The sequence below is a fragment of the Pithys albifrons genome, chromosome 3 (genome assembly GCF_047495875.1).
Source record: "Pithys albifrons albifrons isolate INPA30051 chromosome 3, PitAlb_v1, whole genome shotgun sequence".
Taxonomy (NCBI): domain Eukaryota; kingdom Metazoa; phylum Chordata; class Aves; order Passeriformes; family Thamnophilidae; genus Pithys; species Pithys albifrons.
Window position 1 is genome coordinate 24,140,522 of NC_092460.1, and position 27,280 is coordinate 24,167,801.

Sequence of the window (27,280 nt, forward strand, 5' to 3'; positions counted from 1 at the left end):
CACATCCTGGTCCCGGTCCCGCCTCCACACTCCTCACATCCCCGTCCCGGTCCCGCCTCCCGCATCGGCGCATCCCCGGCCTCTCCCGGGCGGCAGCGGCGGCGAGCCCGGTGAGCGCGGGCGGGCCCGGCTCCGGCCGGCCGGGGAGCGGGGCACCGGCGCGATGGGGCTCTGCCTTGCTCCAGGGGCCCTGCAGTGCTCCGGGGGCCCGTGCGGCAGCCAGGATGGAGGGGCGGGATGCAGGGAAGGCCGCGCGGGTCCGAGGGATGCCCGGCCGGGGAGGGACCCCCGGGCGGCTCCGGCAGGAGCGGGATAAGCGGCTGCGGTGGCGGGGACGGGCACAGGGCTGCCCGGCCTTCCAGCCTCTGCTCCCGTGCTGGTGCAGGGAAACATCCGCCTCCTGCCCCGCCGCCCCCAGCGCATCCAAAGGGTGGTTGAGAGAGGGGTCGCCCAGCAGGCCGAGCTTAGCGAGCAAGCTGTGATGGACAGCCTTGCTTTCTCGGTACTAAAAGCACCACTTGAGGGTCATTGGTTTAAATAGTGATAAAAGGAAAAGCTTTTCCCCCGTTAGGATAGTTGAGCAGTAGAAGAGGTAACCCGGAGAGGCCGGGTGGGCTCCATCCATGGACAAATCATCCTGGTCTTACCTCGTAGCAGTGCTCTGAGCTTTTGGGGTCCCTGACAAACTGGATTATTCCAGGATCCTCTGTATTTTTTCTAGAAAGTTTTCTGTTGATCTAGCCTATCTTGTAATCCTTCTTTGCCTCATTTCCACCACTGATACAAAGCAGGGATTCATTTTCTGTCTGTAAGTGCAGAAATGTGAACACTTACTCTACTGTGCAATAATCTACAAAACTGCTACATATCACCCCTCCAGATTTCTTCACAGACCATTCAAATCCTATCTGCACTGCTCTCTTCTAGGCAGACACCTACTCTTCCTGGTTAATTAAGTACAGCCTAGGCTTTATGTAGTTTATTTTCTACAGCCTACTATGCTTGCTGCAATAATGGTAGTGATCAGCACAGAGTAGCAGCCACACTGTTGCCCTCGATAAATACAATGTAAGAGGTTGGGTTTAATAATTTTCAAACATGAGATTTGAGTCTTAAAACACACATTCAGAAATTCAAATGAGGGATGAGTCAGCCAGTTACAGTGGGGTCCCACACATTAGAACGTGCATTAGATCCAACATGAGCTTTAAAAGAATTCTGAATTCTTCTTACATACCCTGGAAATGTGATACTGTCACCTATAGACTTGGAAATACACCAAATTATAGCTCTTAATCATCTTCTTGGTTTCTATAGAACACTATGGCACTAAAATTCATTCATGTTATTTTTTTTTGTTGTATTTTGCATAGTGCTTTTTTACACAGGCTCCTGAGTACCCCAGTCAAATGTATTTTAGCAAAGAAAGTTTTCCTTCCTTTTACAGTATTCTGTGTTTCTGATGACCCTCATAAAAGGGGGAAAACATGACTATGATGTCAGACATTTTCAGAAAGCTTAGATCTTCCTTTAAGCGAGCATAAAAATAATTTCCATGTTAGATCGTGGAAGGGCACAATTTATCAGAATTAAAAGGTTTTTAATAGTAAAAATTACTGTATTTTAAGTGACTGTGTTACTCACAAGGCAGTTTTGCTTAACAGCAGGATTACACATTGAAGTAAAAGTAAGTCATGGTTACTTTTCCATGATTATTTTTGTCCTGTATCACCTGACATCCCAAACAATTTTAATAATAGTTGCTAGCAGTTTCCAGCTCTGCCAAAGCATTACTGAAGAGAACCCTGATCCTTCAGAGAGTTACTCTGACTGGAGCCACTAAATTCAGTGCTCAGGGTGCTCAGACACAGACAGTTGTGTTATAGGCAGCTAGGCGTTGGCTAGAATATCAGTATTTATTTTATTTAATAAGGAAAAAAAAGTAACATTATTTATTTATTAAGAAAAAAAACAAACAGAAATTGATTTTAATAAGTGATATCAGTGTCCAGCTCAGTTAGCCCCAGCCTCAGTGATTTCAGCTCTTTGTGAAGGCAAGAGAGGAGCAATACAGTGCTTGCAGCGTGGCAGAACACTGGACGACCTAGGATACCAGCTCCCAAAAGGTTCGTGCTGGACCTGGGCCAAAACCTCGTTTATAGTCACTTTTTTGGCGTAGGCCACGCCCCCTTGCGCAGACGCAGTTCATGTCTTTCGCAAGAGTTGTGCAACCTGTTGTTCTTTTGCGCATGCCCAGTTCCTGTATTTCGTAGCAGTTACGCAAACTGTGTCCCTTCTGCGCATGCTCAGTTCTGTGGCACAACATTCTGCATTGTGCTTGAGGTATTGCACAAGAGTTGCCGTTCAGCAGCTGCTGGGCTGGTCCCGTGACTTTCCATGTGGCTGGCTGAAGATGGCGGTAATAGAGTTTTCAAGGTGACCGGGCTGCTCCAAGTAGGGGTCTGGTCACAGCACTGCGGTGCTGGTTCACCCTGATGCGGCCGCAGGGCTGAGGTGGCTCTGGGAGCGACGTGGGTAGTGGCAGCAGACGTCTTGATGCAGCGTGGAGGGTTTCGCAGACACGGTGGCTGTAACGGAGGGAGACGGGTTTGTGACCTGCTGAGACGACTTCACAGAAGTTACTGCAACAGGCAACTTTATTCATCCGCTCACAAAACTCTTATACACTTCAAAAGCTGAATTCCTCCGCAGCTCTGCCACCTTGGCACTGATAATTGGTTAACAATGCTGTTTGCATGACAATGCCTGCTCTAATTGGCCGATTACACACATCTGTTGAGAGGGTGGCAGGAGCTGCTGACCTCATTAACTAGTCCTTGAAGCTACAACACGCTAAGTACAGAAACAAGTTCAATACACAACTCACACTTTAGATCTAAGAGCATATGAAATCCCAACAGGTGGCCACTCCAGGCGGTGGCTGACCTGTCTCCTATGCTGAACCAGTGGTGGGCTTGGCAGGAGACTGAAATTTTATTTATTAAAAAAACCCAGTGAACTGGAGTGTGGATAACTCGGGATGGGGAGAGTGGACGCGGCACCGGTTTTAAGGGAGGAAGGGCAGTTACGGGGGGGGGGCCCGGGATGGACCGAGGTGGAAGGGGGACGGGGACCAGGAGGGAGGTTTGGTGCTGCACGAAGCTGCACCAGGGCTGCACGGTTTGGCAGCCGTGGGCAGAGCCGGGCAGGCACAAGCCGGTGGCTGGCAGGAGCAGCCTTGGGGCTGGGGTCAGCACCAGCGGCGGTGCCGGCTGGGTGAAGAAACCGGGACGGGCTGGGGGAGAAAAGGAAAAAAAAAGAGAGGGGGGAATGGGGGACCAGTGGGCTAGCAAAACCGGGCTGGGGTTACGGGATTTGGTTCCCAGCGGGGCGGCTGGCGAATGTTTGTCAGACAAGACTCCGGCACTGTGGTGGGAACGGGGTTATGGGGTGTGGAGGGTGCTTTAGCTGGCGTGGGGCTGCACAGATCTGGTGCGGGGACCCTTTGAAGAGACGGGGGGGAGGGGAGCCTGGGTTTGCAGAAGGGCTTTGCCAAATTTTGAGGAGACCCGCGGGACTGAGACAGAGCACAGGGTCGGGGGGTTGTCCGGGCGCTGGCTTGGGAAGAGGGGAAAGGACACTATAGCGAAACTCGCGTCCGAGGGTGGGGGAGGCTTGATAAGGGAAAAACTGGGGGGGAGAAGGGGTAGACGCCGGGCTGAGAAGTACCGCACCTAGGATGGACTGAAAGGGGGGAAGGGAGGAGGGGGTTTACGGGAATGCAGCCGAGCCAGAGGTAGGCTTCTCCCAACCCCCTGCGGTGGGGGTCTGGAAGGTTGTAGTTTCGGTTCTTTTGTCCTTTAATCATGGTTTCTTATCTTTGTGGCTCCTGCAAATAAACCTGTCCCGCGCTGGGTTTCAACAGATTTTTAAACATATATATATACACTTCTACATTCAAATAAAAATCATCAAATACAATTTCAAATTGAGTTTAGCAAATTAATAAATTTCATCTATCACAATCCCCCCTTTTTGTTTTTCTACTAATTTTTAATTTGCTGATCAAACCTAGCTAATGTTTTTCACGCTGCTTGTAAAGTTGAATTTTCTTTTAACAGATGTTCATTAACATCAATATCTGTCTTTTTGACTTGATTATATTTTTGTAATGTCAGTAAGTGAGCAGCTTCTAATCGAGACTTAACTAAATTAATTACTTTGTTAAAAATACAAGGCCCAAAAGTTAATATTAACAGTATTATTATTAAAGGACCTGCAATGGTGGATATTATAGCAGTTAGCCAAGGGAATTGGATAAACCACTGTTTTTGTTGTGTTTCTCTTTCTCGTTTTCTTTTTTCAATTCCTTCTCTTACTTTGGCTAACAAATCTTTAACTACTCCAGTATAATCAGCATAAAAGCAGCATTCTTCTTTTAAAGCTGCACATAATCCACCTTGATGTAAGAATACTAAATCCAGCCCTCTTCGGTTCTGTTGAACTACTTCAGACAATGATGTTAAGGACTTTTCCAAATATGAAATTGACTTTTCTATTCTTTCTAAATCTTCATCTACTGTGGCTCTAAGAGATGAAAATCCTTGGCTTTGCTGTGTGAGGGAGGCTATACCAATTCCTGCCCCTACAGCTTCTAATCCTAAAAGGGTGGCTATTGTTATGGCCGTAATAGGTTCTCGTCTGATAATATTATGGTCTTCTTTTACCCAATTATCATGCATCCCATTTTCTGGATGGTACAGCACTCGGGGAATTACTCTTACTTGGATACAGTAATCTATGGATGCATTAAATACTTTTAAGAGATACACATGGGGTTAAACCTGTTTTAGAACAAATCCACCATCCTCCTTCTGGAGGAATGACCCAATTTCTGTTAACTTTGTTTAGTCTCTTTTTATAACACTACAAAGCTCTTTCTTTGATGCAGGTACTTTCCCTATACAGCGTCCTTTCCCTTTTACATATTGCATTGGGATTTTTGCTTGCTTTTCTTCCCATTTACACTGCTTAGGGGCTATTCCTTTACTCAGGCTATAGTTAAGGTCTAACCCGATAGCCTCATAAAAAGGGGGTTTGTCGTCATAACAGAGCCAACAGGCTGAGGTCATATTGGGGTTTGTATAATTTAGGGTCTGATAGGAGGCTTGTATTATTTTCCATAGTGGATTTGTTTCATCCTCTGCAATAGTTTTCTTGGATGTTGTAGGAACTCGCTTAGTGCGGTCTAATAGGATTGATTTAGTTGTTTGATTAGGACTTACAGTAGGTGCTTTTGGCTTGTTAACTATTTGTTTAGGACTTACTGCCTCGGCAACTACCACTTCTTCTGTTTTTATTGTTATTATTCCTCCTTGATCTTTACCAGATTCCCAGTATCTCACTCCCCAAGTTTTTCCTATTTTCCACCCAAAATCTTCCGGAGAAGTAACATTAAGATATAAGTATTTACAATTGCCAAGAGTGTTTACTTTCCGCCTTTCCAAGACCATGTTGTAAGTCGGAGGTTTACAACCAGCTGGCCCCCATCCAACTTCTAGGAATTTATCTTTAGTTGGGGGTTCTCAAGCTGCAGCTATAGTAACACAATCCCAATGAGCACAATAATATTCATCAGGAAAATGGCAGTACCCTTTTCCAGGGCTGGAGCTCGGGCAGAAGTAATAAGGTTTCTTTTTTACACATTGATCTGTGGGTACTAGAGCACAAGGTGAGACAGTGAAACTTGGGGCCCCGGTGTAATTATTTGTTGGATAATGTGAGAGTCTTTCCCTCTGACTAAGGTCCAATTATAAGGTTGATGAGGACTTTCTCCACTTACTAGATTTAGCCCCATAAATTTAATGGCCATTTCATTCCACTTATTTTTACAATTGCTAACAGAATCACCGTTATCACCCATGGTCTAAGAGATGATGGTGGAATTATAAGGTCATTTCGAGCATAACTATTACTACAATGCAGTCCTATACCCCAAAACTCCGGTTCATATTGTTTTAAGTGGGGGAAAGACTGTTCTGGATTCAAGAGGCATTTTATGGCACATTGTGTCCGGTGGCACAGGGCATTTGTTGGATTTCCAACAAGGCTAACCATTAACAATCCCCACAGTAGTACACCTCTGCCTCCTCCGTCTACTCGGTTGCATCGAGCAACGGGGTTCATCATCTTCACGGCAGCAAGTATAATCTTCAGGGGACCTTTGGCTTAGCTTCGGTTGTTTTCTTTGGTATGTGCCCCAGTTCCCTTAGCTCTCGCTTTCGAGTCACAGCTTATCTTTACCACTTTTTGGCAATATTTTTCGGAGTTTGTTACCAAAAACCTCCCACTATTTATTAGGTTTAAATTTTTATCTTTCCCGCTGTTACCCTTAATTTTAAGGTTTTTGGACTTTAGCTCTTTTTTCTGATTATAGTACTCCCAGCAAAACTCTTCCGGGAGTTTTCTCGCAATGACTGCGCATCCACCACCTCTCTTGCCTTCACAAAGAGCTGAAATCACTGAGGCTGGGGCTAACTGAGCTGGACACTGATATCACTTATTAAAATCAATTTCTGTTTGTTTTTTTTCTTAATAAATAATGTTACTTATTTTTTTCCTTATTAAATAAATACTGATATTCTAGCCAACGCCTAGCTGCCTATAACAGTTGTGCCAATCCCTGTGGAGGAGAGGCTTTTGTTTGGACTCCTCTGAAACAGTCACTTTTTCAGGACATGGAAAGGTCAGCACACGAAACATCAGTGACTTACCTGTATTTCCAGTGTTTTCAGGACTGTTGGGAAAAATTGCTTGTTGTGTGGTGGGGCTTGCTGGGCAGCACTTCGTGAGTCACAAAGTTTATGAAGACAAAACAATCAGCCTTGGGGTTACAATAGAAGCAGCTTCATTAGGCAATCAGATTTTGCCTCAGATTTGAAATAATATAAACCAACCAGTTACCAACAAACAGCTTCTGTTAATAACATCAGCTTGCATATAGGAAATTATTCTATTAGTTTATGATGTAGTAACATGAGTCCAGCTTTTAGAAGCAATAAAAAGCAACCTAAAAGCAAAGGTATGCTTTCTTGAGATAAAGTATTTTACCTCTAGAAAATACTTAACCTTACCTGGCAACTAGATAGAGGATCTATCACCTAGGTTCTCCAAATAAAGCAGGTTATTGTCTTAGAAGATGGGCTATAAAGAAGATTCTAGAAATCTTGTATAGCTGTTCCTACAATAGGTTTCTTGGTCTGTTTTGTAGGAGATCAGACTGCATGACCATAACAGTATTTTCTCTTCTACACAAAGTGATTTAACAGAATGCTCATATATGCACTTTTTGAAGTCTGCTTTATTTAGGGAGAGGTGAAAGCAACTGTCCAAATAGAACTGTCAAATGCAGAAATTGGGTTTTCTTATTTTCAATTTAAGCAGTTTTAAGAATGTTACCAGCAGCAGCCATTTGCTGAGTATTTCACAGATCAGCAATTCTCCCTTTCAGATTTAGTGCTTCCAAAGGGTTGTTATTAAAGCACCACCTAGGAAGTTAAAGGTACACTTTATGACATCTTTGTTTGATTGCTGCGGCTCCTTTGGCCACTGCAGAGCAGGTGACAGCGCATGTACTGCTGGTGATATGGGGCAGCCAGTTTGAGCAAAGGTAAGGTGTGGGGTTGCCCACAACTACCCTGTGGTTGCCATGTGGACTCCAGCACTGCCACACACCTATTCCACAAGGACTCTGCCTACTTGGGGTGGCTGGCAACAACAGAAGTGACCTTGAGGCAGAAAAAAGGTGTTGGTGCTAAGAGCAGCTAGTGAAAAATACATACATAAAGATTTCTGTGATTTTTTCCCCCTTAACGATTTCAAAATGAAATTAGGCTACAAACTGCTGCTGAAGCAGTGCTGAGCAGGAGGGTGTCTCTGACACATGAAGGAACAAGTCACACTCCAAATGATGCTTGAGAAGTTAAAGCAAATACATTCATAAGAGTTAAGACAGATACTTAAGCTGCCTTTTTTATTAGTTTAGTGGGATGACTGTCAAATGAAATTGGGTGAGTCATTTTTCTCATATAATGTGAGTGAACTGTAATGTAGTAACAATGTTAGCTGGAAATGGCTGACAGTTTGGATCTTGTATGACTGCAGGCATTTATAGGGACAGAGCACTGTCCCTACATCAGGTCTGTTGCTGTGACATGTTACTGTTCCAGTGGCACATCTGTCAGAACATTAACCTTTCAAAAATATTTTCCCCCTGCTTTCATGTGAAAGCTGGATTTTGTGCTAATAAAAGCACTGTTGAGAGTAGTTTTTTGAGCCAGCTCTGTCTAAACATCAATGATTCTGAGCATTAACTCATTCCTTAAATGTGTTTCCTTACAGTTGTTCTGTCTCCACAGGGCTGAGTTCCATGATGTTCAGAGGAGTTGCTCACACTGCAAAAGACACATTCACTCTTCTGTTGACAAGACCTCAGTGCTGTAACCCAGCATTGGTATTTTCACCAGTATGGCCTGAAGTAGGAAGCAGAAGTTTTCTAATACATTCCAGTTACACAACTGATACAAAGTCAAGAGAGGAAAATAAAAAAACCATAGAGAGTCTCTACAGTTTGTCAGTGGACATTAAGAAGATACACAGACTGAAGGAATGGGTCCTCCTCCAGGATGTGGCCTATGTTAAAGAAATTGCTGGTATCTTACAAGAAATGGGAGCAGATGAAACTGCTGTAGCCAACATTTTAGAACGCTGCCCAGAGGCAATTCTCCACACTCCTGAAGAGATAAACTCGCAAAGAGCTCTCTGGCAATTAGTATGCCAGAATGAAAAACAGTTGATTAAATTAATAGAGCAATTTCCAGAGTCTTTTTTTACCACCAAATACCACCAGAACCAGAAGACAAACATAATGTTTTTTCAAGAGCTGGGACTTAAGAATAATATCATCACCAGGTTCTTGACAAGCGCACCCAGTATTTTTTATAATCCTGTTGAGAAAAACAAAAATGTGATAGAGACATTACAAAGAAATTATTTAAATTTAGGAGGTTCTGAAGCAAATATGAAGATCTGGATCCTGAAGCTATTGAGCCAAAATCCATTTATTTTGCTAAATACCTCCACCACAATTCAGGAGAACTTGGAATTTCTCCAGAAGAATGATTTCACTGACCATGAAGTTCTACAACTGCTGTCTAAACTTAAAGGCTTCATTTTTCAACTTAATTCTACTACTATGCAGAAGAGTATGCTTTTTTCCAAAAGTGTTTTTAAGTGCAGTGATCAAGAACTAAAACAACTAGTGCTGAAATGCCCAGCCCTTCTCTACTATTCTGTGCCAGTTTTGGAAGAAAGACTTGAAGGACTACTGAAGGAAGGAATTTCTATAGCACAGATTAGGGAGACACCAATGGTGCTGGAGTTGACAACACAAATTGTTCAGTACCGAATTAAAAAACTCTCTGCCCTGGGATATGACATAAAGAGTGGAGATCTAGAAATCCTGAATGGCACTAAGAAAGATTTTGAAGTCACTTATGGTAAGATACAATCAAAGAAGGAAAGACCAATTTTTAATCCTGTTGCTCCTATACACATTGAAGATTAATTTGAATGCTGTACTTCAAGTTATGCAAAATAAAACTAAAAGTTGGTTCTTTGAGATAAAACAAAAGTAATCCTAACCAGACTGTAGTCTTACACTGTACTTTGCCCTGGAGTGGGTCTTGGGCACAATTTTATTATACAATTGTAGCTTTCTAATGCTTTCAAATAGTACCCTAGAACCTGGTTATGATAAAGGTTGCCTTTTTTTGGAGAGTACCTCAAATACTACATTTTCTTACTTGACAGGGCATTAACTGCTTTGGATTTTCAGCTCTGTCACTGCACAGACCAACCTGTGGTAGTGATTAGCACAATTTTTGTCTGAGAACAATAAAAAGAGTGTTATTTTTCCAGAAACCCACTGGTTCACTGACTCTAGGAAACTCTCTTGGAGTTCCATTCCTTACTGTTGCAGTAACTCTAGCTTCTGGATCCTGACCTGCAACAGACTTGAGTTTTTGGATAGGAAAGCCTAGAGTGCAGTTTGAGAATAGGGGCAGGACATAAATTTTTTTTTTATTCAGTGACTGCTACACTGAGGCCCTTACATGTTTGTGCACAAACCATAATGCAAAGAAATTACAAGACAACCTCCTTTACATTTCTGAGACTTCAAAATTTACTTCTCTTACAAAAAGTTTGGGGTAAGAGGAAATGCATTTATTGCTATTGTCTAGTTTTTAATTTCTTTTCTTTCTAGCAAGATTTGGGGACAGGAAAAATTAGGGAGAGACTCAACCTCAAATGATGGTAAGAGAAAGAAGGAAGTCATGTTTTCATATTAGGTGTAAAAAACCTCTAGTCTGTAAACCACTGATGATTAAAAATGATTACCAGATGTGCAAACAGCTGCCACAGTTTCTAAATATATAGGTGGCACTGCTTCTCAGATAACACCATATGATAATTGTGGACAAGTGCTGGCTTTTAAAATAGTAACTATCAGACAACATTGAAGTTTCCTGGGGATTTGATTTCTTCTAATGTATGGGCTGTGATTGATAATATAAAATAGCAGCATCACTGGTGATCTCAATAGAATTAGGATCATAAGTGATTTTGTTTCTCAGAAAGACTTTCCTAAGCAACCATTCCACACACATTCCCTCTTGACAGCAGGAGAAAAAACAGTTACACAGCCTCCTCACTCCAGGTCATTCTTCAAGGTCATTTTAAACACATTTTGGCAGCAAGTCCAGGCCTCCTTTTCTTAAAGTGAAGTTTTAAATTGCTGAAGAAAGCTAGTATTAAACTGCTGGTTTAGAGGGTGGGCTGCAAGGTGATGATTTTATAGTCTGCCACATGATCTGCTGTGAGCTTGGAAAGGGCTGGAAGCACCTGGTAAGAGCAATGCCAAGATCTCAACAGCTGAAGGTCTTAAACTCACCACTCTGCAGGCAACGGTCTCGACGTGACAGCAGCTTGTGGGGTAAATGCTGCTCCTGCAGGAGCACCTGCAACAGTGGTGAGAATTCAAGGGGCAGGTATCACCAGCATGAAAAAAGCCAGACTGTGTTACTGGGCTGTGTCTTTGCTGACTCTTTTGAAACACATTATCAGTTTTTAAGAGGAAACTAGGAAGACAGCCACATTACAAATTCTCAGGAACTTGCCTTTGTCACTTTCTGACTGTCCTTCCGTGCTCAGCTATTAAGCAACCACAATGTCATTTGAATTCAAAAGCCTCCTTTCCCTCAGACACAAGGGGGGATTTCAGCTCTCCGAAGCTGTTCATAACACAATCTAACTGAGCCACAGACCCAATTAGTGGTTCAGGATGAAAAGGAAACCAAGACATAGAACACTGTTTTCCCTCAATAGTTTCAGCATTTCTACAGGTATCTGTTTTTAAAGTTCTTGAAACTGCTTATTTCCATCATTTACAGTATCTTCAGTGGCAACAGCACAGGAAAAGGACAGATTTCCTTAACTGAGACATGGCCCAAGTTCCCACTAATTCTATTCAGAATGTTTCAATTTCTCCTCCTCCCCTTTCAAAATAAAAGCATGAGCAGAAATGCTCTTTTTCTGTACCACCAGATGAAAATTCAGTGAAACCTTCATTCATAAGTCTATGCCTGGGACCTGTTTCTCTCTTCTTTATGGGATTCATTTGTAATAAAACCTCAGGAAACCTCCCAATCACCAGAACATTGCACTGCTGAAACTCATTTCCTTGTCTCTTGTTACTCACAGTGAATGTGAACCAGTTCATACAGTTTAAATCTGGCAAAAAAAGACATGGGTGTAGATAAGCCTTTCATTACACAGCAAATAATCAAGGCATACAAGGTGCCTGCATAAACATTTCCCCTTTCGAAATGGGGACTGGGAAAAGGAGAGTAAAATAAAGGCACCACAAAACCAAGCTCAAGACACAAGAAAACCCCACTGTCCCTGAAAATTTCAGTTACATATTCCATTCATCTCACAGTGGGTATTCCCAAGCCTCATTGTCCAGGGAAAAAGAACATTAGCACAAGGGATTTTGTGCTGTGTCTGTGAACAACTTACACTGTGAAGTTACGGTTTTTGTTAAGAGCTGGTTGGAACCAGGGTAGATGGAGATGGGTACACGCACCTGGGGCATGGCACTGTGGCAAGATTTATACCTAAGTACACCTTTCTCCGCAAAACTAAGGAAGCTTTCAAATGTCTGAAACAGCAACAATTTAATGTTTCACAAGTGCCAGGACAGAATCGGGCCAAGTTCTCAAGATCAAGCAATTTTTTTAAGTGAATGGAAAATACACAAGATATAGGACAAAGTCCTTTGAAAACTAAAACCATATGCCATGTAAAAGTGTTTCAGTTACAAGACTCAGAAGTAATAGCTACAGGATATGTTATGAACAAAACATAATGAAGTGTTGGCAGCTCTTTCCAGATCTAATATTGCTTATTTCAGACCACACTTGTTTTGCTGCAAGTTGCACAGTTTAACAATTAAAGAATATCATTTAAAAAATGGGTATGACTAGTTCAAGATTGGTGTTTTCAGAAAAACTGTTAGGAAGGGTTTAGTTGAGTATCACAGATATCACTGTGCTCCAAACAGGTGACTCTTTAAGAGTTCAGTGGCAGCACTCTGGGGACATGGCTACATTGGAAACTGCAGGGGAGGAGACAGACCATACTACATGATATGCTGCAGCTAGATTGCCTCAGATAGCCAGGCTAGCTCATTTCTAGAGCTAACTGGTACCATTAAGCCATATTATATTCTATGCAATTAGCTTTTGACTATAAAAACCAATTAAAGTCTTCCATTTGTTGTATAAACTTACCACATTATGCTTTTGCAGCAGATTGGAACTAAGCAGCTGGTACATCTAACAAAAAGGGCAGATGCCATTTCTTGGGTTTTTGCTCTCCCCACCACCCTGAGTTCCCATGCTTACAAGTACCATACTTCCAACATATACAATTACTGATATAAAGTTGCTAGTTACAGAGTACAGTTGAAGTATCAATGGCTCAGAGAGATTGGGTGACTACCATAATTTAGACATAGTGTAATTTCAACACCCATGAACAGAGGACTAAGTCTTAGACAAGTGATGTGTTTCTTTTTTTTTTCATTTTTAAGAAGTCCCCCATATATCCTTCTAGTACAACCATAGACACTGAAAAAGTAAGCTTACAAGTTCTCCATAGGAACACAAGTTTTTACAAAATACTGCATACATGACATGAACAGACACCTTCTGTGGGCTTCCAAAGAGGTTACTTATTTGCAAAGTCAGTACACAAATAAAAGATCACCAATGGCTTCTATTTTAAGGCAACCTCAAGCTGTGTCTTTACAAGTGCATTTTGCCTCACATGCTGCAGAGAACCTACACATGGTCCCATTTGAGGTGTGTCAACATTTGGAATTGCCTCAGTATACAAATTACTTGAATGATGTTTCCTTCTGTTGTTTTTCCCCTCTCTTTTTTGAAGGCCTCATCTACCTTTTCTGGTTTCTTTTAATTAAAAGTACTGCATTTAACTCAAAAATCAAAATGCAAAATATGAAAGAAAGATGTAGTGAAAAATTTCTTGCATTTGCTTAAACAGAACGAGAAGTCAACCTGGTGCATCATGGAGTTGAGACAACAGCTTTGCTAGTTCTTCAGTGGTTTCCAACTACACAAAGGAATTTCTAGCGAGTTAGACAGTTGTGCTAGATGGCCACAAACATCAGACCAATTTCCATTAGGCCATCTTTTTTTCTAGTGTCTATAAGAAGTTTATTAGAAACAAGTTTTCACTTGCAGGAGATAGTCGCGTATCATTAAATACACCTGAGACGGAGGAATCATATTTTCAGTAAAAACGGACAAAGTTTCAGATAGAGTCTAAAGCTCATTCCATGAACTGCACTGAAATGACAGGACAGTTCTTTACACAGCTTCACCTAGTAAAAAGGTATTTTTTCTAATAAGGCATTAAGTTAGTTTACTCTTTATGATCCCTTCTATCATGTTGTCAAGCCATTTCACTTCTATCTCCCACTCATTTCCAATTTCTGCACACCTTCACTTCTATTGCTCCAGCCTGCACTGGTAGAATGCTGCCAGGGATAGTTACAGGCTGCCTGCAAATACAGGTTCATAACCAAGACTGGGTATGTCCCACAATGCCTCTCACAGCTGAAGGATCCTTACCAGGAGGATGTGGAAACCACTGAGAACAGTATTTGGCATCTCATGCACTGATGGTACAGCAGAGGTTACCATGTTTCTGTGTTCACATTTTAGTCTCAAACTGCAGCAGACTTACAGTAAATGAATATTCAAATATGTATTATTCCTTCAGACACACTTACTTCTATAGTTATCAAGTGTAACATTTCACCAGATACAAAGCTTCAATCTAGGCTCTAATAAATCTTCACACGCTGTGCTAGCCAAGCTTCTTCTGTCCTTTCCAGATGAAATCGAGTTACTTGCACAACTCGTTGGAAGATAGAGTGTCTAAGACACATGGCTTCTCGTGGTCCCAATCTCAGCAGATTTTAATGCCACTGACGTAATGATCTGGAGAATTGAGTATGTCTCAGTTTTGGTTTTAGTCAGACTTATCTTTTTTCTTTCCTGTTAAAGGCACTTTACTTGCAACAGCAGATCCTACAGCTGTAACTCCTCCAGCTACAGCAGAAACACTTCCTTTGACTAGACCCACTCCCACTGAAGGCACAGATGTGACTGCTGTTTTGGTAATTTCCAAGCTCTTCCCTCCAATCCAAGCAACACCCCCAATCGTGGCACTAACAGCTCCCTTTGTGACACTGAAGAGGCCCCCAGTCACACGAGAAAGCACCCCAGGCTGCTGCTGCGGGTGGTCCTTGAGTGAACCTAAGGGAAGAAACAATAAATCATTCTCAGCACCATAATTAAAGCACTTTCAGAAGAAGAGTTATGAATACGTATTTCCTTTTCAAGCCCAACAGCTATTGCACACAGCATACACTTACCTTGCAGGCTGCTTTTCTTAGATGCTCATACAACACCTAGTTCCAAATAACAGGACACATTTCTGCAGCAAGACATACCTCAGTGCTGTTTTCTAACACACAAGTCAATACTGAGTCTAAAAGTATCAGGCATATGACTCCCAGACAGTCTTACACGATAAACTTCTGTCCTCTGTATGCACTTCCAAGACTCTGGAAAGTATCATGGCCAAATCAGCCTCATTTATGGAGTTTATTAATAGGGGAGAAATGACACATCCTCCTATGGCCCCCATGCTAATGTCAAGTTACCCTACAGAGGGGGGACCCCCAAAGGCAGCAGCACCACCTTGCTGTTCAAACCTCTAAGGAAGGATTGGAACAAATTTCCTGGTGAAGCAGAGGCAAACATTAATTAAACAAAGAGCTGTCCTTTGAAAAGAGCTCACTGCGAGACAAAGTTGCTTCTTTCCTTAGCAATTACTGTTTTGAAGATGTGCTTACAGGGGTTGTGTGCAGGGGTCAAGGAAGAGGGAAGACAATCAGAGAGCAATCAGAGTTGTCAAAAAAGCATGAGGACAAAATTGATGTGTTCACTGTATCACTTCCTTTTTTCATCCTGTATACTAATTAAACTTTATTCCAAAAAGGTCTTTTCTGTAATATTGATAGGGAAGAGGTTTGTATATGTGAGAAGTCCAGGTGCCAAATAAGCTCATTAAATACCAAAAGTGGTCCCCAAAGGCATTAAAAGCAAGAATTACAGGCTCCCAACAGAAATCTCAATACAATGCACAAACCCAAATCTCAAACCATAGGATTTCTGCATATTACTGACCACAAACATTTGCTTTTTCTTTTTAACGTTACATTTAACGCGCATTTTGTGCAGTTTCATGCTATGTGCTTTGTAAGTCAATTCCCATTCAATATTTATGGTACAATTACATAGCCTCGAAATAACAGAAAGTATTAGAGTAATAAGACCACTTCTGGAATTTGCCACTTTGCCTTCCAATTGTTTTGGAATTACTTTATATTTCTAAAGTAGGTGTCAAAATCCTAAGAGATACATGCACCTTGCTTCTAAAGGGAATTAAGACTGCAATTCCACCCCTTGCTATGCCACAACCATTATCCAATCTTCAAAGAAGAAACAGCAATATGAAACAGTCTGTTAATGCGGCATATAAGCACACAAGAAAGTATCACCCACTGCATCTATAAACCAGTGCCCTGACACAAACTTGTCTGTAAAGTGTTTTCCACATGAACCTGGGGAAATCTCTGGTCTTCACAACAACATTGCTCAGGTAACTGTTTTTCACCTACTCTCTTGTCAATACCTCACCAACTTCATAAAAAAAGTTTCAGAGAGAACCATGGCAAGATTCAGCCAGTTAGCACAAGTAGGTTAAGAGTTTGGAGGTTTTTTATTATTTTCTAGTTATCTGTAGGTAATATATGGGATTTACAGATGCATCTGTCTCTCTTCAGGAAAAACAACAGGGGAAACCAAGAAAAGAGCAAGTGGAACTACAATGGGCAGAGCTAGGGAAGAAATAGACATGAAATAAAGAGGTGAGGGAGTCGGCAGCAGAAATAACATACTTAGATGAGGACAAGGAGTCAAGAGAGACAGCAGAAAAGAAAGATCAGATAGAGATCCACCAGAGACCTCTATCCAGCCCTGTCACTGCACTGACGTTCCACTGTGACGTGCCTTAGGAAAGCCAGCAGAGCAGGTCTGTCTCCAGTGCCCTGGCTGCTGACAACCTGCATCCAGAGGACAATTTCCAGGAGTCGCCTCCCAGCACTCATCTCCTACAAGATGAAACCAGGGGTGAACAACTTCCCCTGCACTGCCCCTGAGTTCATGATAATGCCAGGACTGACCCAGGACTCGGAATTAATTAAAGAAGTGTTAAGTTCAGAGCTCCTGTGTGCATGCCTGGAATAACTAAAATACAAGATGCCACTTAAGTGAAAGAATTTCTTACAAGTTTGACAAAAAAGACAAAAAAGGATAAAGAGAAATAGCGCAGTTCAAAGGAGCAGAAAATACTGGAACTGCTTCCAGCTTCCACTAGTCTCTTATTTAAGAAATCGATATAGATAACAGAAAAGGTAGTGCAAACTAAAAACATAAATTACAGTCTTTTACTTAAAGCCATGTAATATCTTGCTGGTTCATTCTAGGGCAGCAGCTTCAACATGGACATCTCCAGCAAAAATGCACTGCCAACACCACAAGCACACAGATCAGAATTTCTACTTATATACAAAAAACCTTTAAAGAATCACACTCAGAAAGGAGTATGCGGAGTATCCTATAAATAACCCCTATAAAATATACCTATAAATAATACTTATAAAATAGGTATTATTCATTAGAAGATTCTTGTGACTAGACTTACAGAACTTCTAACAAATTTGGGTAGAAAATGTTTCACTTCCACCTAACTGGTTCACTGTTATCAGAGTGAAAGGTTTTATTACACTGAATTTTAAAAGCTGATTTCAGTGAGTCAGATATTAGCAAGAAATGATCCATCATAACTAACTTTAAAAATAACAAGACAGAAACAAGCAAAAGTAATCTTAATATGTTTTCCCCTCACATTACTTCAGGTAGCCAGTCCTTTGACATCTACTTTATTTCACAAGTATAAATACAGACTGTGACAGCGTATAAATAACTTCTGGTAATGGTTGACACATTCTGATTTCCATCCTGTTTGCATTGTCCATGAGGTCTAATAAACACCCACAGCTCCAAAGTTTTATTGCCAGTTGATTTCTGTTCTAGGACACACACCCCTGGTCTCCTTTTTCCTAAAAAAGAAGGTAAACCAGATAATTCCTAAATCGAGGGAGAAAATGGCACAAGTTCCCTGTGCAGGAGTTGGCTCTATTAGGCTGCCTTGCAGCCAGCTTCCTGCTGACAGGAATCCAACAACAAACAAGAATTTGAATGAACTTAGGTTGCAAAGGTTGGCGCCGCTTGCAAAGCGGTACAGCATCAGAACAGCACTACTCAAAAAGCAGGAGCACAAAAGCTTCTTCCACACATTCTTTGAAGCCTTTGGGCACCAAGCTTGTTGAGTGTGATCTGGACAACCTACAATTACTTCTATCTTTACAAAAAACTGCAAATTGGTTTTGGAATTGAGCCTTTCCTCTAAGGAGTATTTTGGAAGCCTGTTGAGAGAAATGATCTTCCTCCCAGTATTGAACTGGTAGCCTTCCATTCACATTTGGCCACCTTTCTGTGATGGTGTAAGTGTATCACATATGAAGCCTTGTACGACATTCAAACTGTGGTTGGTCTTCAGGGGTGTTCCAACATTTTAACCGAACTCCTAAGGCTGGAAGAGTGCACATGAATCAGAATCAAAGGGAAAAAGCCTCTTCAAGCATGGAGTTTACATATATTCAACACATTTGGTCTTAAAGCAAGAGCAGACAGAACACAGACAACCTGTGTGCCAAGAATGGCTTTTGATCTAGTATGCTGCCAGTCACACTGTGCAAACAGGACTCTTCACTAACCTCCCAGGCCACAGTCTGGAACTCACTCTGCTCATCTGCAACTGCATTTCCTCTGCAGATTTAATAACCAATTTAAGATTCATTTGGTTCAGGAGACCAAGCTGTCACTGTATTAAGGAAGTCAAGTGCGTGTTTGTTTTTATGAAACCAGGAGATCATCAACAGCTAGAACCACAGGTCATTATATGATGAAAAAGGGTCTCCAAAGTGGTAATAAAGTTTTATCTATTTTCAAACACATCGTTTTTTTAAGTCACAAGTACTATTAACACAGCAAGGTGTCCAAAAGCAAAGCTGGCCTCTTCCCATCTCACATAATGCACTGAAGAAATAAATACCCATTAGACTAATTCATATCTCTGGAAACTAATCTGCAAATTAAGTCCTTCAGTATCTGCCCATCTTCTCTATAATTTATAGTTACAGCTGTTTACTGAGTTATATTCAGTGGCCTTATTGTAATCAGGATAATGCAGAATTGAACAATAATCCAGGCCCATCCCATCCCAGGGTTGGCTTGTGCACTGTTACTTAAATGAAAGTTAAAGCTTGCAGATCCATTTTGTAAAAAGAGGACTGAACTTCTGATTAATATACTTCAAATCATGAAAACTAATACATACCTTCTGGTGGTTCATCATGAAGGTATGATGGGACTTCCTGTTGATTTTTGTCCATTTGATTCATTATTGCCTAAAAAAAGAAATTCACATATGCTACACATCTTTTCTGGCACAGCATAAATGTAATCCATGAGTCCTAAATTCAAGTAGTTTTAAGTTCCACAGAAAATGAACTTCTTTTTCATTACTAGGTGAGCAAGCAGCTCCTGTCAAACTGCCGCTCTTTTTACTATCAGACTTTTGCACTCTTCAAGCAGTTTCAATCCTTGAAAAAGGAGCCCTCCACCATGTCAGCAAGCTTGGTGATAGCTGCCTCCCCATACCAAGTGCATCTGAAACATAAAGAGCCATCAGGAAGACAACCAGTACAAAACAAAACAGCCAGTGCCATACAACACCTTATGTTTAAGTACTGAAAATGAAGAGCTGAGTGATGATAGAGGTGGTGGACACTGGAGACAGCAGCATGCCTGTAAGATCTGCTGCTATCTGGAAAGCAATAGTTTAAAGAACCAAGTCCTTGCAGCATAATTTGAACAGATGGCATCAAAACAAGATGGAAGAATAGCAATGGAAACATGACTGATCTTGTCACAGTACTGTGTAAACTGTGTGGTGATAGCAGCAGAACTACTCTTCTAGTTCTACACGAAAACTTTCAAATCAAAACATTTCAGAAAAGATTTCTTTACACCAAAAGCTGTTTCCTACAGCAGTTCTAGTGCAGCAGTTCCTGAGAGCGAGGGGAAGCACAGGAGAAAGCTCAAATCAGCAGCTCTGCTTACTGAGTTTTCCCTCTGGAGGGGAAGAAAGCAGTATCTAGTCCAGGTTTCCCTCCTGCTTTCCTCCCCCACCAAAGTATGCCTTGGTATCAAGTCCTGCCTCCTCTCTTGAGCTCTCCTGCTAATTGCATTCCCACCTCAGCAGGCATCAAGGTCAGAAAAAGGAAAAACAAGTTGCGTTATACCAGACATCATCCTATCTTCCTGATGTTTTAGTTCCCTTCTCCCTGCACAAGTCTTTAAATCATTTAATTTCTTCCAAGAGTCAACGATCACCACAAAAATAATTCCAGCCTCTCTTGCTGTCCCCAGAGCCTTCTGTACCTTCTCTGGGTGAGAAAGCAGTGGCAAGGATCTGAAGAAGGAATGAAGAGGCAGAAGCAGATGGGAAGACTTACCTGGAAAACAACAGCTAAAACTCTCACAGTATGGTTATGAAGTCAAAACATCATGGTAAAACTGACACCCCCATGCTAAGTCATAAATCTTTGGATGAGGAGCAAACCCAAATTGATTATTAAAGAGTCCTCACCATCAGCACTAAGAGCATTAATTCAAAACTTGGAAAACATGGGTACCTTTACACCAGTAGCTTAACAGGAAAACAAGCAAAAATACCACAGCAATGGCCAATTTGAAGGAAATGCTGAACAAGTGCCACTCAAAAGCCAGAAATGCAGACATGGAAGCTAAGAAACAGGAAAATAACGCAGAATGTCCCAGGTTGGAAGGGATCCACAAGGATGATTGAAGCCCAACTCCTGGCCCTGCACAGGACAGTCCCAAGAGTCATATCATGTGCCCGAGTGTTGTCCAAACACTTCTCAAACTCTGTCAAGCTTGATGCTGTGACCACTTCTCTGGGGAGCCTGTTCCAGTACTCTGGGTAAACCTTTTCCTAACATCCACCCTAACTCTCTTCAGACACAGCTTCATGCCATTCCTTTGGGTCTTGCCACTGGTGACCAGAGAGATGAGATCAGTGCCTGCCTCTCCTCTTCCCCTCACGAGGAAGTTGCAGAGTAGCAACACATTAAGTTGGAAGACTAAACACATGAAACAAAAATATAAAGTACTATAAGAAAGAGAAGACAGATGCTGTAAGAAACTGATAGCCTTGATATTATTAGATCAAAATATCTGTACCAAGATGAAGCAACTATGTTCCTACTTAACATATGGCCATTTTGGTAATTAAGATTCAGAAGAGAGTAAGTCTTAATTCAAACAAATGAAATAAATTATTTTTTATGAAGAACAACCACCACTAATATATTTGTATCTAGCCAGCATGTAACTCCTAAAAGAATCCAGAAGAAATTGCTTGTTTAAGTTTTCAGAATGTTTCTGTCAAAATTTCACAAATGTTATTTAATCTTATGAGGACAGAGAAAACACTGTCAGGGATTATTAACAGGTTTAGAGGAGAGTTGGAGTAAGCAACCAGTTTTGGACATGTCTGGAACACTAGAAAGCATTACAAGGCTATACCCTAAGTTTAGTATCTTCTGCTCTTAAGGCGGCATTGGATACAGTAGCACTGATGGAAGATACAGCCCAGATGAAGCCACATATAAAACCACAGCAGTACATAAAAAATGGTAAGATTAGTTATTCACTCCCCTGTTACCTTCCCTAGAACCTCAAGATTACATAATTCTTGACCCCAACCATCTTCTTAAAAGTTAGAGAGGAATATTACACAATATATCACTCACATGTAGTGATTTAACAATTGCAACAGAAATACTTAACTCTCAACTACACAGACCACGGAAGTCTGTCTTCTACAGCACAGGCACTGGTAACCTGCTGCTATCAGACCCCAGAAGCCAATGGAGAACTACAGGCTTGAGAAGAGCAGCTAAGAGAAGTAACTCACTCTTGGTAGGACTGGATTTGTTCTACACAGAAGGGAGTCTGCAGGGGTTTGCAGATCAGAAATTCAAAAATTACTGTATGATGAGTGGTTCTACAGGTGCCAGGAGATGGTTGGACTGGATGATCTTGAAGGTCTCTTCCAACTTTGATGATTCTATGATGCTGCAAGAGCTATGCCCAACCAGCCTGTACTAGGTTTTACTCACTGTTCTCCTACACATCAGTGCAAGTGAAAACATTATCACAGCACTGTCAGAAAAGTCCTTTTGTTTTCCTGTAAAAGCTCTCCAGTAAACCACAGAACCAAGACCAAGATCCAGCAAAGGACTTCTAGAGGAAATACTCAGATATCTAGGTTACAGTCTGTGTCATGCATCCTTGTATCCAATTTAACATGTCAGGAGACTTTGACGCTGAAAAGTGATCCAAAAATTCCCTGTGCTAAACAGGGTACAGATCTGGTGAACAGGAAATATGATGCACATATGAAGCATGTTTTAAACCTGGCTTCCTTCCAAAGATTTAAGGTATTTCCATTGACTAGAGGTCAAAGGCCTGGAATAACTGCTTAGTGGCAGATTACCTCATTCAGTCTTCAGGCAAAGAGGGCAGGAATATATACTTTTTTCTGCAAAAACTGGAGTTAGAAAACCAGAAACAACTCACTGTATTTTACAATACCATCAAGGTGAAAGCACTCACCTACAATTCAATGCCTCCTGTGTCTGCCAAGATCCAGGCTCATATGTTCCACTTCACATCAGAGTCCCCTGGTCACAGGGGGACTGCAGTGTATCCTAAGGGAGGTTCCTGTTGGAGCTTCCTGCTGGAAATGCACAGCCACAAAGAAGAAGAAAGCAAAACTCATGAGACCCAACAGAGATTACAACTGAGCTAACACCTAAGGTACTATCTGGAAGGGCAACTGTAAGACATTTGTGCAGAGAGTGAGGTCATTCAGACAAGCTACTGGTTAAGAAACTTTGGAAGCTGCAGATTCAAAGTCCCCCACAGGCTCTGAACCATTAGTCACAACGATCACCAGTACTGCAAGTGTATACAACAAGGCAAAGACCTATCAGAAACCTGAACTTTGAAACTTCTCCAATACATTTTTCAGAATCTGCTTCTAAGTATGCTAAGACTCGCCAAAAAAAAGGAAAAAAAAGCAAGCAAAGAGATTTTTCTCTAGCATTTTCATCCTGTCGTGCCAAATTCACAGTGACTTGTGTCACAGGGGAAAAGCTTCTAGCTTAATTTAACATCTGCATTAAATCATCACATGGAATGTGGTAAGATCTTCATGAAGCCTGGCAGAATTCATACAGACATTCATGAAACAGATATCTAGTCTATCAATGGCACGCTTCAGTTTCCTTTTTCACCTGTATGTTCTCATGTTAAATGGAACCAAACACAGATCTTAAAAGAGATTTCAAACAGGGATAAATGTAAACTATTTTGGATTTTTTTTCCCCCTGTGTACTTAGGAGAGTGCTAGTCATTCAAGAGATAAGGGATAACTTCTCATCTTCACATTAAAATAAATTAAAATCCTCATTAAAAAAAAACAACAAAAAACCCAGAAGTCACTCTTTTAATTGATTGGAAACACTTTCATAGTGTCAGAATATGAAATACACAGAAAGATTAAATATTTCACAGTGCTGTACAAAAAATAATTGTTTTCAATAGGATTTTTAACTGAAGAGCTATTTATAACATTAACAGTGTTATAAGACCCTAAATGTCAGCGTCAGGAAACTCTAGAGGTAGTTGCACAGCCACACATTCACAGAAAAGCAAATGAAAATAAAACTTACCAAATATATTCCTTTGGGAAGATTTCTAGTTAGTTCTTTCCACGGAAGTATTCTGCACACACCTATGAGAAAGGCAGGAGGTTAATGACATCTGATGGAACAGCGCTAGTGTCACGTACCTACCACAGGTGTACGGTGGGAATCGCATCCAAATCCCCATAGTTAGGAAGAAATACACTTGGCCTTAAGATGCCAACATTTTATGAGATTTATCTCACCAAAACACTGACACTCTCTGTGTTCTTGGGCAGTGAAGATAATCTTACTTGTTCCATGTGCTGTCGTGAGGATTGCTATGAAGCATGCTAATCCACATTAAGACACAACAGCTCCTTAATGAGCCTACAGATTTTGGACAGCAATTTGTAAAAGTTTTAGCCTTCCACTGAGAAATGGGCTCTAATAATTATAGACATGTGCAACTTCAGGAGTTTCAGCTGACGCTCGCAATGTCTTTCTGACTTTACAGACAAAATGCTCTACTGTCTCAGCACAGTAAACGCGGCCCAGGCAGCAGCCAATGAAAATTGTTTCAATGCCACTACTCAGATATTTGCAGGCAGCGACGAAACTACCTAAGGATGGGGCCAATTTCAGCTGGCAGCATCACAGTGCTCCAGATGGCAGCAGCAGTAGACAGTCCTGGAACTATTCACCTGACAGAACTGCAAACAAACTGATCGTCTTAGTCAACCACAAAAAAAAGTTATCTTCCTTGTGTCCACCAGCTATGCACTTAGAAAGCTTGGCTACAGAGCTGATGGGAAAAACTCCAACCCTTGCCACATGCACAGCTCTCCTTCCCCTCTTCCAGTAGCTGCAGCAGATTTATGAATGAACATGATGCATTTCACATACATGGGAAAAAAGTATTTTTAGGGATTATACTTGAAGCAATATATATTTGAAAGAGCAACACTGCTCTACTCTCCAAATTAAAGAAGAAAATAGGCATGAAGCCAAAAAAGGTAAACCCACCCATGGCTGCTCTTCAGGGTACTGCTTTAAGCTGCACAAACAACCCCTTACCATCAGCTTCCCTGCTTAACACCTCAGACTGCAGCTTGTGATGTGCTACAGGTATCTATGCTCGGTGCTGTTGTAGATCCTTCAGCCCTAACCCTCACAGGCTGACATGAAAATGTGGTTTTCAGTTTGGTAATGCAAGGGAGAGAGTTGACTGAGCAGAATTCTGCAAGAAGAAAGAGCCAATGCTATCAGCACTAAAGTGAAAAAACAAATCCGGGCATGTAGAAAGCATGTAGCTAAAAACCAAGAGCATAGTTAGCATTTCAACGAGCTGTCTGTTTAAAAGCCAGGTTTTAAAATTCAAATTTACATATACAGCAGGACTGGCTTGGAAGTGAGCATGCCCACTTCAGAGGAAAAAAAGACTACAGTTTTCAGGGAAAGACTACAAAGAGTCGATCAGTAGTTTCCAGGTGTGAACTACAGCTTAATTCTGAGGCTACAACAGGATGGGCTACAACCTCCCCCTCAGAGACACCAAGTTTATCATAAGAAATGTACACAACGGGCTCACAGTATGGAGGGTTCAGTACACAGCTGAGGAGGTAATACAACACATCTATATTAAAAAACACACACCACAACTAAAAGCAAAATAACAATATATCTCCTACAAAAAACACCACAACTCAGACTGGGATGCTACCACATAATATTTCTCCACCACTCTCAACTAAAATATAGACCAGGCTCCAGCAGAGGCTCTAGGGAACACCTGATGTTGGCAATCAAGTTTTCTCCGATGCAGCGATTCACAAGATATAAATCAAAAATGGCAGAACAAGAATTCCCCTTTTCTAGTCCTCTAAAACTGTTTTCCAGAAATTAAATAGCAAATTCCAGTAAGGTACAAGGCAGAGCTTCAAAAACACATCCTCTGTCTTCTGCTAGCTCAGTTTTCAGAAGCAGAGCCTTCCCCATTTCCTATAACACTTTCCAAATGCCTGAGACCCACATCCATCTCAGATCTCCTTTTCCACAAGACTCTCAATGGCGAAACATGACAGTACCCAACAGCCAGAGTGATAAAGCAGCCCCTGAACCTCCTTGCCACCCCTGTTAATGAAATAAAGAATTTTTCTCTAGCATCCACCACCTATTTGTTGGCTCCTGCCTCACACTTAGACCTGGTCACTTGCTGAACAAGGACCACTTTTTGTTTTGTGCTTTTGTAACAGTCCATTTCTACACTTAGGAGGCAACACTAATTTTACAGAATATTTAACCACAGTTCAAACAGAAAGATTTATAAAAAGTGCTGGATAATATTTACTGAGCATTCTTAAAATTGATGGGCATAGAAACCAGTACTTACATACTAAATTAACCTATCTTGTATGCAGCCTTCCAATGATACAGAGACTTGCTGCCTGAAGCAACGCAGTGGACACACTGAAGCAGGTGACCTGCCCTTGCTATTCATCTTCCTTATGGAGCGACATCCTGATTTAGAGTTCTCATTTTCAGCTCGACTGAACGAGCAGAAGGAAGCACTTAATCGCATCCACAGAGGTTGCCTCTGCACTTCACACAATAACCAGAACTAGTTGTATGGCTAAAATAACTTGCCTTTTATTTCCAGGCCACAGCACATAAGCGCCTGGACTGGGTGAATGTGGGAAACTAGGCTGGTCCCAAACAGTTCGCAAAAAACCCTCTTCAGATCCTACTCCATCGAGCCGGACTTGGGAGAGATATGGACGAAACAAAGGGCAGGTTACAGCAAACATCTGAACACCGCCAAGTTTAACCCGAAACAAAGCTTTTCCCGGCTCCGAGAAGTTCACAGGGTAGAACAAGCCCATCCAGCAGGCAGAGCAAGGCGCGCTCGGCTCCCAGCGCTGCCCTCCCAGGTGTGGGAGCCGCTGGGCCATGGGCGCCGGGCCGGGGGGCGGCAGCTGCAGGCACAGCCCACCCCGCCGCCGGTCCCGCGCCCGAGGAGCCGCCCCCACGGCGGCCGAAGCCCCGCAGCCCCCGCCACGTCCCCCCCTCCGCAGGTACCTGCCTGCCCGTGAAGCTCCGGAGCGGCCCCGCAGCGACCCCCGCCGCGTCCCGCGGGGCCGGCGCAGGCACGGCGGGTCTTCGGCGCGGGCGGCCGCACTGACGTGGCAGCCAAGGCCGCGGTGGGGCCGCTCCTCCCGGCCCGGCCCTGCCCGGCCCCGCCGAGCCGCGGCAGGAAGCACAAAGGCGGCCGCGCTGTGCCCGAGCCGGGGGCAGGTGGCGGCGGCTCCGCTTCCCGGACCCGCCTCTCCCGCCGGCGGCTCCGCCAGGGCGCCCTCCCGCCTCCTGCCGCCGAAGTTTCCCTTCCTCCTCGGAGAGGAACACGGGGGAGGCGCGCAAGGCGCTCCGGGGGCTCCCCAGCTGACGGCGGGGCGGGGGGAAGCAGCGGCCGCTCAGCCCTCCCTCACCCTTCCCTCCCTCACTCACCGCTGGCGGCCACGGCTCGCTCGCCGCGGGCTCTGCTCAGACTTTACTCCTCCGCCTGTCCCCGCTGCCGACGTGGCGGCCTCCGTCGCCCGCCCTGCC

General features: G+C 42.6%; 2 protein-coding genes across 12 annotated transcripts; one reads left to right on the forward strand and one right to left on the reverse strand.

Moving 5' to 3' along the window:
* Window positions 1-11,859, forward strand: MTERF2 (mitochondrial transcription termination factor 2). 4 transcript variants are annotated; one of them, XM_071551012.1, is made up of 2 exons: window positions 1-110; window positions 8,418-11,858. In XM_071551012.1, the coding sequence occupies exon 2, from the start codon at window positions 8,429-8,431 to the stop codon at window positions 9,623-9,625; it is 1,197 nt and encodes a 398-aa protein (XP_071407113.1). In that variant the 5' UTR covers window positions 1-110; window positions 8,418-8,428; the 3' UTR covers window positions 9,626-11,858. The 4 variants fall into 4 exon arrangements, with proteins under 4 accessions (XP_071407113.1, XP_071407111.1, XP_071407114.1 ...); XM_071551010.1 differs by lacking the exon at window positions 1-110 and adding an exon at window positions 1,949-2,436 and having other exon boundaries at window positions 8,418-11,859; XM_071551013.1 differs by lacking the exon at window positions 1-110 and adding an exon at window positions 6,216-6,250 and having other exon boundaries at window positions 8,418-11,859.
* TMEM263 (transmembrane protein 263) lies at window positions 8,514-27,280 on the reverse strand. Of its 8 annotated transcripts, none has more exons than XM_071551017.1 (6): window positions 27,182-27,280; window positions 26,324-26,438; window positions 23,726-23,787; window positions 22,605-22,728; window positions 19,240-19,309; window positions 8,514-14,966 (listed from the first exon to the last, which is right to left on the reverse strand). In XM_071551017.1, exons 5-6 carry the CDS (start codon window positions 19,301-19,303, stop codon window positions 14,680-14,682), a joined length of 351 nt encoding a protein of 116 aa, XP_071407118.1. In that variant the 5' UTR covers window positions 19,304-19,309; window positions 22,605-22,728; window positions 23,726-23,787; window positions 26,324-26,438; window positions 27,182-27,280; the 3' UTR covers window positions 8,514-14,679. The 8 variants fall into 8 exon arrangements, with proteins under 8 accessions (XP_071407118.1, XP_071407119.1, XP_071407121.1 ...); XM_071551018.1 differs by lacking the exon at window positions 27,182-27,280 and adding an exon at window positions 26,756-27,134; XM_071551020.1 differs by lacking the exon at window positions 26,324-26,438 and having other exon boundaries at window positions 22,605-22,725.

Coding starts and splice junctions, on each gene's coding strand:
- MTERF2 (XM_071551012.1), top strand. CDS start 8,429: ATGATGTTCAGAGGAGTTGCTCACACTGCAAAAGACACATTCACTCTT.
- TMEM263 (XM_071551020.1), bottom strand. CDS start 19,303: ATGAATCAAATGGACAAAAATCAACAGGAAGTCCCATCATACCTTCAT. Junction 14,967..19,239: donor TCATGATGAACCACCAGAAG/GTATGTATTAGT, acceptor TTCTTCCCTTAG/GTTCACTCAAGGACCACCCG.